This window comes from Anolis carolinensis, chromosome 2 (genome assembly GCF_035594765.1).
Source record: "Anolis carolinensis isolate JA03-04 chromosome 2, rAnoCar3.1.pri, whole genome shotgun sequence".
In the NCBI taxonomy this organism is placed as follows: domain Eukaryota; kingdom Metazoa; phylum Chordata; class Lepidosauria; order Squamata; family Dactyloidae; genus Anolis; species Anolis carolinensis.
The window spans coordinates 21,313,941-21,332,029 of record NC_085842.1 but is presented as its reverse complement, the minus strand read 5'-3'; the positions used below and the strand labels follow the sequence as shown (position 1 = coordinate 21,332,029).

The following is an 18,089-nucleotide window of genomic DNA, read 5'->3' as shown; positions in this document are numbered from 1 at the left end:
GTTGGAAGAGCACTTTGGTTTTCTCGATGTTCAATGAGAGGCCAAGCTTCTCGTATGCTTCTGCAAAGGTGTTTAGAGTGGCTTGGAGGTCTTCTTCTGAATGTGCACAGACTATGTTATCATCAGCATATTGGAGTTCTATAATAGATGTCATTGTGACCTTGGTTTTGACTTTCAGTCTGTTGAGGTTAAATAGCTTGCCATCTGTCTGATAGATTATTTCCACTCTGGTGGGAAGCTTCCCATCAACAAGATGAAATTAGAAATGGTGCAAAGAAAGGAAGAACGAGCACTCATGCTACATTTTCTTGGTCTACTTTATAAAGGAATGTTACAGACATCATTGCAATGCATTTGGAGGCTCAGATTAAAAACAATACACCAAGTTCCATAACCGAACACAACACATGTACAATTTTCCAAAAAAGTCCCACGTCTCCAAAAAAGCCTTAGGGAGGGACCTGCTTGCAAAAAACAACACAGATCAAAGTTCATGGACTTTAAAACTGTAAAAACCCGTAACAAAAATACACGCTAGGTACAAATACATAAAGCCACTATAAGGAATGGGCCTCCCTAGTCCTTTCTACAATAACTATCAATTCAACTCCTATTGCTACGTCTAATTTAATGGGAGGGGAAAGCGGTGACTCATGGCCCACATGCAGCCCTTGAATCCCACTTTTGTGGTCCTTGAAGCTTCCTGCCACATGTCCCTTTCAATCCTCTTATTCAACTTTAAAAAAATTATTCCGATTTTCTGATCTTCATCCCAAAACTATACAGAACTCCCTTCCCATTCCTCCCTAACATTTCCCAAACAAGACTGTTTTCAATTAAGCCCTTCTCAAAATGGTGGGCAAATATGATGCAATATCGGGTTGCTGTGAGTTTCCCGGGCTGTATGGCCATGTTCCAGAAGCATCCTCTCCTGATGTTTTGACCAAATCTATGGCAGGCGTCCTCAGAAGAGAATGCTTCTGGAACATGGCCATACAGTCCGGAAATCTAACAGCAACCCAGTGATTTCGGCCATGAAAGCCTTTGACAACAAATGATGCAGCATCACTTCCAGGGGGCATTTTGAAAAGGATGCCAAAGAAAAATGGAAAGTAATTTGGTAGCATGCGGAAGGGCACATACTACCAAATCTTGCCAAGAAAACTTTATGATATGGTGGGTAGAGCTTTAAATCCATTTGGAGGAATGTAACAATAACAACAATGGAAAAGCTAGTACAATCAAAGTTACAAAACAACTACCTGGGGATTACAGAACACCATGTAAGTACACAAAGTTGGAAGCCAAAGTTGTCTTGGCTTTGATTTCCTTTGCCAAATTTGCAAGTGGAAAAACTGACTGCACTCTCAAGTGGTCCTGTTTGAAATATGCATCAAACAAAGGAAAATAGAGGAGAGAGAGCAGGGTTTTTTTCTACAAAAATGTAGACAGATAAATTACTCTTGGTTTCAGAAAAAATTAAGAGGACACTTCTGAAAAAAATATGACTGAAATTTCCACATCAAATAGGTGTTTGCCAAATAGAAAACCACCGCTAATGGCTAAAAAATACCCTTGGTTTGAAGAAATAACGATGATCCAGAACTGCATTTCCTATATTTTCTCAGCTCATCAGAAAACAAAGGTCTGCTTCCTGTTTACAAGCCGGGACTCTTGACAGCAGCCAGGATGGTTTTCATAGAAATCAGATTCACAGAATTGGAAGAGACTCCAAAGGAGTCCAACCCTCTTCTGCAATGCAGGAACACACAATCAAAGCACTCCCGAGAGATGACCACCCACCCTCTGCTAGAGTTAGCCTCAGCACCAAACAATAAATCTTGGTATAAGAAGGTTTAATTTGAATCATCAACTTTTGGGGGGTTGGCTTCACAGGTTGAAGAAATGAAGGCTCAGAAAGAATTGGGGAGTGAATTTTCCTGTTTTTATGACTGGGGTGAGTCAGGTCATACTTGCACACTTTGATGTTCTTTGCTTGCTCCTTCACTACATGATACATAACCTTTGGGTGTCTATCATCACCTGCAACTCCAGTTGGGTTCATCCATAGTCCCCATAGCCAGTTATGGGGAATTGGATTGCCAACCAAGAACTGTCTTTTTAAGGATCCAAAGAACTCCACTGTCTGTCTGCAAAGGGATGCTGGATCCTACCAAGGAAGGGGCTAAATATTCCTCAGCTGTGTACCATCATTTGCCACCAATAAGCTTTATCTTACAGCCATTAAGGTTTGGCACAGAATGAAGTCTTGGAGTGGAATGACACCTATATTCAGCACCGAATGTTTCCTTATTGCTCTGGAATCTATACTACTTGCCGATAGTTGATGGAAGAGTTCATGTTCCAAAAGAAGAGCTGTTCAGCACTCGATTTAGGAGCCCACGGCGGCGCAATGAGTTAAACCCTTATGCTAACTTGAAGATTGGGTTGCTGACCTAAAGGTTGCCAGTTCAAATCTGGGGAGAGCGGATGAGCTCCCTCTGTCAGCTCCAGCTCCATGTGGGCACATGAGAGAAGCCTCCCACAAGGATGGTAAAAAGTAACATCAAAAACATCTGGGCTTGCCCTCGGCAACATCCTTGCAGACAGCCAATTTTCTCAGACCAGAAGTGACTTGGAAGTTTCTCAAGTCACTCCTGACAAAAAAAAAAAAAAACCACACTAGATTTGCAAAAAGGCAGTTGAAACCAAAAACCACAGGATGTAACAGAGTTAATGTGCAATGTGCATTCTGTGTTGGCTGACCAATTCTCCCATGTGAGCAAAGTGTTCTCCATATTGGAGACGTCCAAAATATGCCTCCTCGATGTGAAGTATCTGGTGCCGTTTCAGAGTGATGCTCTTGGAGAAGCCCTTCCCACAGTAGGAGCACTTATAGGGCCTCTCCCCAGTATGGATCCTCTGGTGCTCCAGCAAGGTGTCTCTCCGCGAAAAGCTCTTCCCACACTCGGGGCACTCATAGGGGCTCTCTCCCGTGTGCCGCCTCTGGTGGCGCCGCAGGTGCCCGTGTTGGGTGAAACGCTCCCCGCAATGGGAACACTCGTGCGGCCTCTCGCCCGTGTGGATCCGCCGGTGGATCTTGAGGATTTTGGTCGAGGAAAAGGTCTTCCGACAATCCGGGCATTCAAACCGTCTCACGTATTTGGAGGCCAGGGGCGTTTTGGGTCGGGGATGCTCCAAAATATCACTCCTGACACCTGGGGAGATGGATTCGTGGTTCCCATTCACTGGTTTCCTCCACTGCTGCTTTCGGGAAGTACACCTTGGTTCTTCGACCTCTGTTGTTATCGGCACATCGCTCTCGATTATACATGGGATCGTCTGAGATATTTCTTCCGCTTGATCTCCTGCATGGTAGGGATTTCTCACTTTGAGCTCAAGTTCTTTCCCATCACCTAAACAAAACAAAAAAATGGAGTGAGAGAGAATCAGCCTCATGGTCTGCTGACCGGGCTGTGGCGCAGGCTGGTGAGCAGCCAGCCAGCTGTAGCCAGCTGTAACAAATTACTCTCACCAATTACTCTCTCATGAGTTCGAGGCCAGCTCGGAGCCCCGTGTTTGTCTTGTCTTTGTTCTATGTTAAAGGCATTGAATGTTTGCCTTATATGTGTAATGTGATCTGCCCTGAGTCCCCTTCGGGGTGAGAAGGACGGAATATAAATATTGTAAATAAATAAATAATTTTTTAAGACTGATTGGACTTTCATCTGGATAAAATTTTCTCCACCTAGAAGGTCACGATTTTCTATCCTGAATTTGCATTCATGCCATATGAGCTTTAAAAACATGAATGCAAATTCAGGATAGAAAATCGTGACCTTCTAGGTGGAGAAAATGTTATGAGCTTTAAAAACGGAGCCTCCGGTGGCATAGGGGATTAAAGACTTGAAGGTTGGGTTGCGGACCTGAAGGCTGCCAGGTTCGAATCCCACCCGGGGAGAGCGCAGATGAGCTCGCTCTATCAGCTCCAGCTCCATGTGGGAACATGAGAGAAACCTCCCACAAGGATGGTAAAAACATCAAAAACATCCAGGCATCCCCTGGGCAACGTCTTTGCAGAGGGCCAATTCTCTCACTCCAGAAACGACTCAAGTTGCTCCTGAGCCGGAAAAAAAAGCTTTAAAAACAACATATAGATGGGTATCCTATTACCAACATACACAAGTGTCCACCTTGTGCTTTTTGGGAAGGCATGGCCTTGTTAGAGAGCACAACCTTTTGGAAAACCATGAATCTCCAAAGCTATTTATTTCCGGTCTGAAATTCCCCTGTTTTCTGAGTGTTGTTCTTTATTTACTGTCCTGATTTTAGAGTTTTTTTTTAATACTGGGAGCCAGATTTTGATAATTTTCATTGTTTCCTCCTTTCTGTTGAAACTCTCCACATGCTTGTGGATTTCAATGGCTTCTCTGTGTAATTGGACATGGTGGTTGTTAGGGTTAGGGATCTCCTTTTTGGAGATCAATGGGCATTCACACTATTTGGACTAATCATAACCTTTTTGTAAAGTATGACCTTCCTGAGAAGAGTTAAAAACTCGCTTGAGTCGATCTTCTCCTTGGTGGTAAATATCCACTAGTATTCATGCAAGACCACTTAGGTCTCTCAGTTGTTAGACTGATATCCCTGGTTTTCTCTTTGAACTGTTAGGAACAAAGATATGCCAATGCACAACATATATAGCAGATCTTCAGAAGTGTTATGTAGGTTGCCCAAAAGAAAACATCTACTCTCCCATAAAATATATTGCTTTTAAATCATGCTCTCAAGAGACCAAAAATAATCTTAGTTAAAAGTTAACATAGTTGATTTACTTACAAACTTCATGTATTCTGCAAGGCCAGTCTGGAAAACTCACAGTAACCCAGTCATTCTGGACATAAAAGCCTTTGACAATACATTATTATTTTGTGCATTGTGGACATTGACTAATTTCACCTTATGTGAATTCTATTGCTTTCTTCGCTCTCTCTCCTTCTCTTTTCAAATCTCTTCAGCTCACACATCTTACCAGGAATATCAGTTGCCACCAGCAGGTTTCTGGCAGGTTCTTCTGCCAACTTGACATGAATGTCCCCTAAGCCACGCTCCTCTGTCTTGACCAGAATTCTCTTCTCGCCTGGACAGAAAAGGGAAAGAGAAAATAATCCCATTCACATACTGTTCACTAAATTTCTTGCACATTCCCATGGCTGACTTTTTGCTCTCTCCTCTTGGGGTGCATCTCCACTGTAGAATGAAAGAAGTTTGATACCACTTGACTGGCTATGACTCAATGCTGGGACTTGTAGCTTTACAAGAGCTTTAGCCTTCTCTACCAAAGAGGGCTGGTGCCTTGCCAAACTACAACTCACAGGGTTCCATCACGCTGCTTTTGACTTGTGTCTGTGTGTCCTTGTGTGTTTTTAATACAGCCAGCCCCCCGTATCTATAGATTCCACCATCCACAAATTGAAAATATGTCGCCACACCCATAAAGCATACTTTTAATTTTGCTGAGCTTAGCACAATGGGCTAAACTGCTAGCTGCAGGAAATCCTGCCAATCAAAAGACTGGCAGTTCCATCCCGGGTTGGGGTGAGCACCTGCTGTCAGCCCCAGCTCCCTGCCCACCTAGCAGATCAAAACAGATATGTGAGTAGATAAATAGGTACTGCTTTAAGCGGGAAGGTAATAAAAGGCACCCCTAAGGACATGCTGGTGATTCGATAGAAAGGAAGGACATCTAAGGACAACAAAGCTCCTCAACATGGAACATGGAGCTACAGCAAGAGTCGAGCACAGCCTCCAGATGCTAGAAATGGAGAAGATGGGAAATGCCTTTACCTCTGTCTATGTATTGTCTGTCCTTGTTAATTGTATAATGGCATTGAATGTTTGCCGTATATGTGTTATGTAATACTTCCTGAGTCACCTCGGTGAGATAGGGAATATAAATAAAGTATATTATTATTTTTATATAGGATACTATCTTTGTACACCATAGTTAAATCTCTTTATACACAATGCCATTTCTAAATGTCACCCCTTAATTAAAATGGATACCATGGATTTTGATATCTACTCAGGTCTTGGTACCAAATTGCAGTGGATGAAATTTGGAAAGGGAGGGAGGCGATGTTTAGCTTTTAAATTAAATTTTAATTGTATTTAATTGTATTTTAACTTGCACTCACAACACAAATATTTAATTGTTTTTTTTAAAAAAAAATATCAGCCTCCCTGTTTTTAAAATTATATTGGGCTGTGTCATATTATTGTTAGCAGCCTTGAAACCCTGTGGGGAGAAAAGACAGACAGAAATGAAGTAAATAATAATAAATATCAAGGGCCCATTGTATAAATCTGATTTAATTGTGTTTTAACCATTATAGTAATAAATTTAGTTGTACAATTACATGATGATGATGACGACGACAATGATTTTGTGATTGAGCATATTGGTTAAGCGTTAAACAGCTAAGGATATGATGCCATTTGCTTTTATTACATGGACAAGATCTCTTTCTATATACTTTAACATACTTTTTTCCTGATCAAAGAACAGCTGCCAGATCTTGTTGAACATCAGTGCAAGACATTCTCTTTTTTAAAACTTTATTTTATATCAAACCATACAATTCACCATTCTGGACACAAGGTGGCAGGAAAGATATAACAAATGCATATACAATGACTCCACTGAGACTGAAAAATCCTCTAATTTGAAGACTACTGTGAAGTTATGGCATAAATTACAATGGAGCTTTTACTGGGACCAATAGTTAAGATTATTTTTATTTATTTCTAATTATTACAAGGAAACTGTCGCCTTTTATCATTAACAAACAATAATACTAAGATTTGTTGATAGTTTAAAACACATTTTCTTTTAAAAATATGTATGAATGAATACATTTTATCTTAGGCTTTGCATTCATGTGTGCTTTCCGGAATGGCTTCCAAGCATCCCAACATTCAAAAACATGCAATCTAGAGCATTTCATAGCAGCTATGGTTTAAGTGAAACTACAACAAATAAGGAACATTTTCAGCAACTTGGTCATTTAAATCGGTCCAGGTATATGCTTTCTCTGTGCAATAACGTTTTTAATGAGTGTCATGTTTAAATTTATTGTTTTTTCAAATTTGGAATTTTTATTATAATGATTATATTATTGTCATTTTATAGTTTTGATATTAGTGAAATAGTTGTGGCATTGAATGTTTGCCGTTTATATGTATGTTAACCGCTCTGAGTTCCTCTGGGGAGAGAGGGCAGTCTAGAAATAAAGTTTATTTTTATTATTATTATTATTATTTCAACCCACCACATGAAAATGAACAATCACTGTCCAACAATCTGCAAATGTCTTCCTGCATTCGAAGCTATACTGCACCTCTTTTTCAAAGTCCAATCCAATCTAAACCTTCCATATCCAGAAACCTCCAGTCAATCTATTCACAACATGCCTTGCTTGTTGTAAGATGTAAGGCCTTCACAACATTGCCCACCCCTACAATATAGCTAAACAATTCTACAATTAATAAATAAGTAAATAATACATGATCAAAATACCATACAAGCAATTCAATGGTTCCTTAACTAGGATTCAGGTGTGTGAGCAAACATATTGCATACTTTTAAAAGCTGAGAGGTTCTGATTCAAAGGAAAAAATTGATTGTCTTTCCTCCCCCCTCCCCTTTTTTAGTTACCCAATTTAGGAAGCTGAGAGTTATTTTAAAGACATTCTTACCTGAAGCAGGCCGGCTCCCAACGTCCTCCTGCAGAACTTGCCAAAACATGGTCTGTTGTCCAGGCTGGGTCTGGGTCTTGTCCACCATGTGCAAAGACATACCCGTCTCCTTGAGGTTCACTGGTTCCTGCTGCACAAGAAAACAGTGTAAATGTACAATAAGGACTCCTCAGTGTGGAGGAATCCTCACTCTTCTCTCCAATCGCTAACTAAGAGCAATCTCATCTTCTGGCAATGCTGCGAATGTTAGTTAGGACTGAAATATCAGTCCAACTATATCTTCCAAGTGAAACATGCAGCTGGAATGAGCCCTGAAACTGAGCAAGAAGGCAAACAGACAACAAATTATAAATTATCAAAGGTCTGGAGACCATGCTCTATGAGGAGCATCTTAAAGAACTGGGTCTGTTTAGCCTGCAGAAGAGAAGGCTGAGAGGAGACATGATCATCATGTATATATTAGACCAGTGGTTCTCAACCTGCTGGTAAACTGGCTGGGATTTCTGGGAGATGTAGGCCAAAACACCTGGGGACCAACAGGTTGAGAATAGAACTGTTCTTTTAGTTTATTGGGTAACAGAAGTTCACTGGGAATGTAAATATCTTGTTCCTATTAGACGCTCTCAGCAGACAAAGATTCAAGAAGACTTCTTCAAAATAATGTGTTTCAGATATATAAACCCCACTTGCCTAGTTTCCAACAGACCTCACAACCTCTGAGGATGCCTGCCATAGATGTGGGCGAAACGTCAGGAGAGAATGCGTCTGGAACATGGCCAGACAACAACCCAACGAAAGGGTTTGATATTGCGATGGCACAAGAGCTGAAAGGAATGTGGAAAACAGCTGACGTAAATAATGGACTAAGATACACTTGAAAATAATATAAAAGTGGGGGGCTCAGATGCTCAAGGTGTCAGAATTAGCACCAAATCTGTGCAGCCATCGCTTCTACAGAGGAACAGAACTCTTTGGGAGGGGCCTCATGTGAGCATAAGAATGGATGAATGAGAAAGTGAATATGCTGACTTAATAATAATAATAATAATAATAATAATAATAATAATAATAATAACTTTATTTTTATACCCCGCCCCATCTCCCTGAAGGGACTCGGGGCGGCTTACATGGGGCCTAGCCCGATAAAACAAACAAATAACAGTAACAAAGCAATAAAACAATTATCCCAGTAAAAAACATCAACATCAATAAAAACAATCATTAAAATCAACAAGCAGGATACAGTATTAAAAACAGGAGACCAAGTCATAGATCCCAGGCAAAGTGCAGAGTGTTACGAAATGGGGAAAGGAAATTTCACAGTTGAATGGACAATAAAGTGCAGTATAAAATGGCAAGACAACAACAATGGGACTATTATGGAATGGACAGATAGATCAATCCAGCAACAAACAATGTACCATTTTAAATGCTGAATAAAAGTTACATACAAGGTGTTTAAACCCTGATCTGGTAACTCTGAAGATTCTTTTGACTCTATAGTCTCCGGTGGCAGATTATTCCGTTTGCCCTCTTCTCTAACTGCATTTTCGTACACTTGCCATCTGTCAGGAGTAGTTTGTGCTTTTCCTTCATGGCAAAGGGTTGGACTAGATGGCTCCGGTGGCCTTTTCCAACTCTATTATTCTATTATTCTATATTTTATCTCTCATGTCTCCTCTCAGCCTTTTCTTCTGCAGGCTAAACAACATACCAAGCTCCTTAAACTGCTCTTGCAAGGGATCAATACTTGATCTTTGATCAGAAAGAGTTCCATCACACTGCACCTGTTACGGACAGAACAGGAAAGCCTCACCTGCCATTTCCCCGTTTCATCCACTTGTCGGCTCATTATGAAATCCTCCACAAGGGCCACGGCCTGAGAACAACTGTCCGGTCCTCCGGCCTGGATCCAGACTTGGAGGTCTTGGGGAAGACTGGCCAGGAATTGCTCCAGGACCAGCAGCTCCAGGATCTGCTCCTTGCTGCGTCTCTCCGGCTTCAGCCACCGACTGCAAAGCTCCTGGAGCTGGGCGTAAATCCCTCGAGGGTCTTCAACCTCCTGGCAGCAGAACTGCCGGAAGTGTTGACGTTGGGCCTCCATTTTTAGGGCATCTGCTCGCAAAATGGCCACCTTGACTTTCCCATAATCCTCCCTGTCTCCAGCTTCCAGGCTCCGAAAGGCTTGCTCTGCTTCTCCGCTCAAGGCGGGCAAAAGCCGGGCCGCCCACTCTTCCTTTGGCCACCGACAGGCTTTGGCCACTTGCTCGAAGGAGGACAGGAAGGCCTTGGTGTCTTCCCAAGGGATGGCCTCCAAGATATTTTCATCTCTGGTGTGAATGGGCTGCATAGTTTTCAGGAACTCCTGCCACTGGGATTCCCAGTGCTGTTGCGTCCCGTTGCCCAGTTGGCCTTTGGTCTCTTGAGATGCCCGCCATCCTAGCCGGTCAGCCATATATGTTCAAGTTAAAGCTGTCCTGGTGGGTTCTTCCTAACCTTCTCCTCTTTCCGTTCTAGTCCTTTTTTCACCCTTCTTTTCTCTTCGGATTAATCCGCCAGACCTAGACAGAAAAGCAAAATACAGTAGAGTCTCACTTATCCAAGACTTGCTTATCCAAGGTTCTGGATTATCCAATGCATTTTTGTAGTCAATGTTTTCAATATATCGTGATATTTTGGTGCTAAATTCGTAAATACAGTAATTACAACATAACATTACTGCGTATTGAACTACTTTTTCTGTCAAATGTGTTGTATAACATGATGTTTTGGTTCTTAATTTGTAAAATCATAACCTAATTTGATCTTTAATAGGCTTTTCCTTAGTCCCCCCCTTATTATCCAAGATATTCGCTTATCCAAGGTTCTGCCGGCTCTACTGGAACAACAAAGTGTGATGCCACGCAAAGTCCCAACAAAGGATTCCACCAAGCAGGAATCAGCCAGGCTTTGAAGCGGCAAGGCTATTCAATGCAAATCAAGATGACCAATTGCAACATTCACACTTGCCTCCAACAGGGAAGAGTTTTTTCTCCTACCCTGGACAATTATTCCAGAGATATATAAACCCCACTTGCCTATTTTCCAGCAGACCTCACAACCTCTGAGGATGCCTGCCATAGATGTGGGTGAAACGTCAGGAGAGAATGCTTCTGGAACATGGCCATACGTCCCAGAAAACTCACAGCAACCCAGTGATTCCAGCCATGAAAGCCTTCGACAACACATTTTAAACTTTGTTTGCGGGTTTTCTATACATTATAACTGTATTCTCAATTTGCTTCTGACACAATAAATAAATAAATAAATAAATAGAGCCTCAACCAATTCAACCTAGTTTGTGGCAGCCACAAAAACAAAGTTATTGGAGTAGAATGACTACTTTCGAGGAAATAACACTTTCAAGACAGGAGGAGAAAAAAAATCAAATTTTGTTCCATAGTGATATCAAAGTGGATAATCCCCACTATGGGGTTTGAACTTGATTATATGAGTCTATCCCAGGCCTGGGCAAACTTGGGCCCTCCAGGTGTTTTGGACTCCAACTCCCACAATTCCTAACAGCCTACCGGCTGTTGGGAATTGTGGGAGTTGGAGTCCAAAACACCTGGAGGGCCCAAGTTTGCCTAGGCCTGGACTAGACCTCGTAAAACCGCAACTCCCTGGATTCAGTTGCATTGAACAGCAAAATGCTAAGGCCCCTTGCTCTAGGGGTGCATCTACACTGTTGAAATAACCCAGTTTGATACCTCTTTAATTGCCACAGCTCAATGCGATGGAATCCTGGGTTCTGTATTCTGGTGAGACACTACGCAGGTAAGGTTAACAACCTTGTAAAATAGCAACTTTAGTTAAAATGGTACCAAACCGCATTAATTCTACAGTGTAGATGAAATGTACCCCTAGATTGGATGATTTCCAAACTCTGATTTTCGTCCAATGGCTAGAGATCCTGGCAGTCGAGGGTCAAAACACTTGGGAGGACCAAAGACAGAACCATTGCTTTGGATGAGCTTTAAAAAAAAGAGGGAAAAAAAAGACTTCAATTCCCAGATGCCTCAGCCATTGTGGACAATGGCAAAGGATTGTGGGGAATGTAGTCCAACCGCATCTAAAGGCTCGCGCATTCTCTTCTGTAGCAGCCTTGGATGGCTAGTGAAAGGGAAAGACTTCATTTCCCAGAAGCCTCGGTCATTACCGCCCACGGCAAGGCATTGTGGGGGATGTAGTCTGTAGCGCCCCAGCCGCCTCTGCCAGCGAAAACGAACAAAAAACCCCACCCCCGCGATTGTTTCTCTTTCTATCTCACTTTTTCGGAGCCAGGCCTTCTTCGCGGAGGTGAGATTCAGCCCGGATTCTTGGGAATGCGCCGGGAGGGCCTCTTGGCAAGGCGGCGAAAGGGTAGCGATGCTTCCCCGCCTCTTCGCCTGGGATTCAATGGCGGAGCTGCCGAGGCTGGGAAAGGCGCCTCTCGGGCTCCCCCGCTGGCCACCTCGGGTACTACAGCTCCGCCCGCATGAGAAGTTGATAACTGATAAGGATGATAACAACAATAACAACAACCTCTGAGGATGCCTGCCATAGATGAGGGCGAAACGTCAGGAGAGAATACTTCTGGAACATGGCCACACAACCCGAAAGACATACAACAACCAAGAATAAATTATGTGCCTCGAAGCGGGAGTTGAATAATAACAATAACGGCACCAATAAGAGTTGGCTCACAAATGGGACCCTGAAGAAGGAGACAGAAGGCCTGATCCTTGCAGCCCAGGAGCAAGCCATCAGAACAAATGAAATTAAGGCCAAGATCGAAAAATCAGCTGATGACCCAAAATGCAGACTGTGCAAAGAAACCGAGGAAACCCTTGATCATATCCTCAGCTGCTGTAAGAAAATCGCACAGACAGACTACAAACAGAGGCACAACTATGTGGCCCAAATGATTCATTGGAACTTATGCCTCAAGTACCACCTCCCAGCAGAAAAGAACTGGTGGGATCACAAACCTGCGAAAGTGTTGGAAAATGATACTGAGGGACTTCCGAATCCAGACTGACAAAGTTCTGGAACACAACACACCAGACATCCCAGTTGTGGAAAAGAAAAAGGTTTGGATAATTGATGTTGCCATCCCAGGTGGCAGCCGCATTGACGAAAAACAACAGGAAAAACTCAGCCGCTATCAGGACCTTAAGATTGAACTTCAAAGACTCTGACAGAAACCAGTGCAGGTGGTCCCGGTGATGATCGGCACATTTGGTGCCGTACCAAAAGATCTCCACTGGCATTTGGAAACAATAGACATTGACAAAATTACGATCTGCCAGCTGCAAAAGGCCACCCTGCTGGGATCTGCGCTCATCATCCCAAAATATATCACACAGTCCTAGACACTTGGGAAGTGTTCGACTTGTGATTTTGTGATATGAAATCCAGCATATCTATCTCATTTGCTGTGTCATAATAAAATAATAATAATAATAATAATAATAATAATAATAATAATAATAATAATAATAATAATAATAATGTAAGACAATTACCTTAAATGGTCCTGGTTCAGGAAGGAAATCAGCAGAAAATCCAGTCTCATGAGAGATGCAAAAAGCAAAGTTTATTATCACAGCTATGATAAGGCAGAACAGCCTTATCAATGGGTCCATACTATGCAAATGGCTGTCGCAACATGTGCGCAGTTAACAAAGAATATATACCTTTGGCTTATCTAAAATTGACCAATAGCTGAGGGTCTTCCTCACCTTCCACACCCACTTGGCATAAGTGAGACCAATGACCTAACTTGTTTACTCTGAGCTTTCTTCTCTCCTTGGAACTTTCTGGAGAAAAGGGGCCGGGCTGTGGCGCCGGCTGGTTAGCAGCCAGCTGCAATAAATCACTCTGACCAAGAGGTCATGAGTTCGTGTCAGGAGCAACTGGAGTTGCTTCTGGAGTGAGAGAATTGGCCGTCTGCAAGGACGTTGCCCAGGGGACGGCTGGATGTTTTGATGTTTTTACCATCCTTGTGGGAAGCTTCTCTCATGTCCCCGCATGTAGCTGGAGCTGATAGAGCGAGCTCATCCGCACTCTTCCTGGGTGGGATTCAAACCCAAAAGATAGTTGCATCTATCAAGTAGGAAATTTAGGTACCACTTATATGTGGGGAGGCTAATTTATGACGCCATAAAAAAATCATCCAGCCGCCGTTGGATTAAGGAAGTGCTGTTGCAGTGGATGATGAAGCAGCTGCTTCCCCTGTGGCCGAAATCAAGCATACCCTCAGGAAGCTGGAAGTTGGAGAAGGTTAAATTGCCTCTGTGTCTGTCTCTGTTCTCTGTTATAAGGCATTGAATGTTTGCCTTATATGGTGAGAAGGGTGGAATATAAATACTGTAAATAAATAAACAAATAAAAGCACCAGCTCATAGGAAGGGAGGGGCATATGCAGAGGCAAAGCTACATAGGCAAAAGTTTACTATTTTCTGGCTTATGGTCCCGTCAATAATACTTTATTTATATTCCGCCCTATGTTCCCAAGGGGACTCAGGGCGGATCACAGTACACATTCAGGGCAAGCATTCAATGCCATTTGGACAGACAGTGCAGAACAGAACAGACAGAAAGGAGGTATTTTGTTCCAAAGTCATAGGGACGTGCTGTTGCTCCATTCTTGATAATGAAGAGCCTTCCACCTGTTGCATGAGAAAACCAGCCCTGGTTACATGTTGAGAGGGAGGGTGTTCAGAAGTAGATTACCCCTGGCCATGACTTACTGGGAAGCCTGGCTTGTTAAAGGTACTTTGGAAAACTATGTATCTCATGTATATAATTTGCCATAAACGCTCCATGTTTTTTTCCTATGTGTTCCTGTTTTGTCTATATGTTGTGTTAATATTTTATGCTCCTGAGATCCCCATTCCTTCCCTTTGGGGGAAACCTTGTTCCTGAACCCAAAGACGTCTTGCATCCCACACAATGGTTTCTTGGGGGAAAGAAACTAAGCTGGGAAGTTTGACATCAAGTTCCCAGTTTTACCTATATCTCTGGACTTTACCTGGACATTGCAACACAATACTTCTATTCAGGCGGGGGAAAGTCACCTCTCCCTGTTCTCTGGGGAAGAACCAATTTCGCCACCTGCGCCTTTGATGAACAGGACCTCTCGCATCGAAAGGAATCAGCATGTCTACAGCCAAACCCCAACCTCTGTCATTTTTGCATGATGTTTTGTTTCTCTGGGGTCTGGAATTGCCCTGCCAGCCCTATTAATGGGCCATGCCATGTTCATCTCATAAGACAATAGCATTCTTGGGTAGGGCCAGAGATGCCCTCAATCACTTTGTTATTTTTCCTGTTCAGTAAAAGGAACCCCCTTTATCATCGCTTAATCATCCCTTGTCCCAGCCCACACTGGCTAGTGAGCCAAGTCCCTTTCTGTGACTGGTCAGAATTAGAGGCCGCCCTGAGTCTCCTATGGGTGAGAAGGGCGGGATATAAGCAGCTTGCCAGTTTGTGTATAAAAGGGGCTGTGAAACTGTTAGTGTTTTTGTTGATATGGAGTGAAATGTTTAATCTATTGTTGCTGTTGGAATTGTGTGCGTTCGTTCTGGCAAGCATTCCAGCAATCAAGAGGTTAATTACAGCTAGCCCTGACTGATTGCTGGGAGGGCAAATGGCAAAGACTTCTGTTTGTGCTACTTGACAGGAAGATACATCACAAGCTGTGGAATGCAGAGGAGGTGCTTGTGCTCAGAGAACAGACTTTGAGAGAGACGGATGTGCTCCATGTTTGGTCGTGTGGATGCAACATGTGTCCGGATAGCTTTGGTCAATTAGCACTGTAAATAAAGCTTCAGTGCCGCTGGCTTCAGCAGATATAAATCAGTGAAGTTGTCGTTCTTGGTCGGTGCCGCTTTCGCCGTTTGAAGTGGTCTGATGGGTGAGCTGAGGTAGGACCTGGCTCATCAATCAAGTCGGGTTGCCAGTTCCCTGACAGAAACTGTATTCTGTATGCTATCTACTTTGTGAATGAATCACTAGCTAGCATCTTATCTGCAGATAATAAAATCTTTCTTGGCTGAAAATCACCTTCTCTCCTTGCTTGCTGACTGATTTCAATTGGGCCTAATCTGTACTCTTGCCATAGCAGGGACTCACTCAAAATGGGCAGTTCAGGCGGATCACTAGCCTGGGTTTTTGCCAACAGGTTTCTCCCTGGTCTCACTGCCAGGGGTGGCCTCCTAAAATGGGACCAACACACCTTCGTTTTGGTCACTGCATTTCTGGCCCTGTTCTTTATTGTGTCATAAAATACCTCTCCCACAATTTGCCTTCTCTTTGGCAGAGAAGGCTAAAGGCTTTGTGGAATGACAACTCCCACGCCCCAATAGCATGGAGCCCTAGTACCGAAAGGGGAGTCATGCTTAATTTCACCCAACACAATAGACTTCTCCCTTGGAAACGTCAACCCATCCATCCGGAACAGCTACCCATTGTTCCCTCAGGGGAACTTTCCTTCCTTCCAGCCAATGCTAATCCACAAGCATAGTTGACCTAAAATAATCCTGTCCGGGTCTGATGGGCAGAAAGGGGAGACGCAGACACAAAGGGCGGATTCGGGAATTCTTCCAATCAGAACTTCATGAAGTTTCCCAATATACTGTGCTCCAATCCCAAACGGTAAATGAATGTGCTTATTTTCCCCAAATCACTTGTATTAATGATACAATGAACAGATCTATGGGTAAACAGTGAACAATCCTTACACACACCATAGTTCTGATATTCTTCCAATGTCTTCAACTTAGTCTTCTCAGGGTTGTTGTATGTCTTTCGGGCTGTGTGGCCATGTTCCAGAAGTATTCTCTCCTAACATGGCCACACAGCCCGAAAGACATACAACCCTGTGATCCCGGCCATGAAAGCCTTCGACAACAGATTTACTGACCAGAAAAAATATACGGTTACGAAGGAAGTCAACAGAAGGCTCCCTACATTTACCAACACCAATTAAGCAGAGTCAACATCTGTCAGGAACTGAGATTGAATCAACATGTTTCAAGCTGGAAAAACTTCTATCGTTCGTTTACAACTTTGGAACAACATCAGCAGAATATTCCTAAAGACTAAATCTAATAATTCTCAAGTGTGACAGGCAGCTGTGCTGTTCACCCGCCATACTCTATTAAAAGAGATGGTGTAACTTTGGGAGTGGCAGATCTGCAGTCTGGTCACTTGCTCCTTTTCTCAAGGGAAGAGAAAGGAGTGTGATTTTGAAGTCATTATACATTGCAGGGCATCAGTTTCTGCTGTAGAGAAAACAGAGATCTGATCCTTGGCATTGTTCTTAGGGAAAGAGGATGTATTTTAGAAGTTTTGGAAGTATTGGAAAAGCAGCAGATTTGCAGGGAAGCAATCTTGCCTAAGAGGTGTTCTTCTCCAGGAGATGACGGAAGGAGAAATAGTGAGGTATGCATGAGGATGAATGAATGTGTAATGTGAATGCTGAGTAAAAATGTAATTGCCCTTTGTTAGCCAATGTAACTGTAGGTTGTTTGTATTTTTATATTGTATTTTAATAGTTTTTAACTGATTGTATGTACTGTTTGTGATTTATGACTATGTGTAGGCATTGAATTTTTGCCAATTGTTGTAAGCCGCCCTGAGTCCCTTCGGGTGAGAAGGGTGGGATATAAATGTTGGAAAAAAATAAATAAAATAAATTGTAGATTCAATGTAGTTACATAGAATGTGTATCTTATGTCTAATGTTGTTCTTTGTGTAAACTTCTGATACCCTTTCTCTTACTGAAAAATTGCACTAAAAATAACTCATGCTTTAAGTTATTGAAAAGTTATTCATAACAGGGCAATCCAGTCCAATTCCCTGCCAGGCAGGAAAAACATAATCAAAGCACCCCTGACAGATGGCCATCTGTTTAAAAGCCTCCAAAGAAACTGCCACACTTTGAGGCAATGAGTTCCACTATTAAACAGTTCTTCCTAATGTTCAGATGGAATCTCCTTTTTCTGTAGTTTGAACTCATTGCTCTGATTTTCAGACAGATGTACTCAAAAGTGAGTCCAACAATGTTAAATGGTGACTTATTCTCATGTAAGCACACACAAGGAGATAACATCAAAATGATGTATTTATTCAATTCTAAGATGTACATTTCCCCTCATATCTTTACAAACAGGGTGCGTCTTGGAATCGCGGATACTTTTCATACATAAAATTGTTTTTTTCTGTGTGTATCTTACAATCGATAGTGTTGTAGAAAAGAAGAAAAATGGTATTCAAGCCAACTGACACAACTGTAGAAAAAGGTC

The 18,089-nt window shown here is 42.5% G+C and overlaps 1 protein-coding gene across 2 annotated transcripts; it reads right to left on the bottom strand.

Annotated features, from left to right (window-relative positions):
- Window positions 1-299: 299 nt before the first annotated feature.
- On the bottom strand, window positions 300-12,223 carry LOC103278087 (zinc finger and SCAN domain-containing protein 31). Of its 2 annotated transcripts, none has more exons than XM_008105777.3 (5): window positions 12,068-12,223; window positions 9,575-10,319; window positions 7,759-7,888; window positions 5,033-5,140; window positions 300-3,416 (listed from the first exon to the last, which is right to left on the bottom strand). In XM_008105777.3, exons 2-5 carry the CDS (start codon window positions 10,211-10,213, stop codon window positions 2,734-2,736), a joined length of 1,560 nt encoding a protein of 519 aa, XP_008103984.2. In that variant the 5' UTR covers window positions 10,214-10,319; window positions 12,068-12,223; the 3' UTR covers window positions 300-2,733. The 2 variants fall into 2 exon arrangements, with proteins under 2 accessions (XP_008103984.2, XP_008103985.2); XM_008105778.3 differs by having other exon boundaries at window positions 7,759-7,885.
- Between the last annotated feature and the right edge of the window lie 5,866 nt (window positions 12,224-18,089).

Excerpts from the sequence above, each read along its gene's own strand:
- LOC103278087 (XM_008105777.3), bottom strand. The coding sequence starts at position 10,213 with ATGGCTGACCGGCTAGGATGGCGGGCATCTCAAGAGACCAAAGGCCAA. Across the intron at positions 5,141-7,758 it reads TGGGAGCCGGCCTGCTTCAG|GCGAGAAGAGAATTCTGGTC; the intron begins GTAAGAATGTCT and ends TTTTCTGTCCAG. Across the intron at positions 3,417-5,032 it reads GGTGGCAACTGATATTCCTG|GTGATGGGAAAGAACTTGAG; the intron begins GTAAGATGTGTG and ends TGTTTTGTTTAG.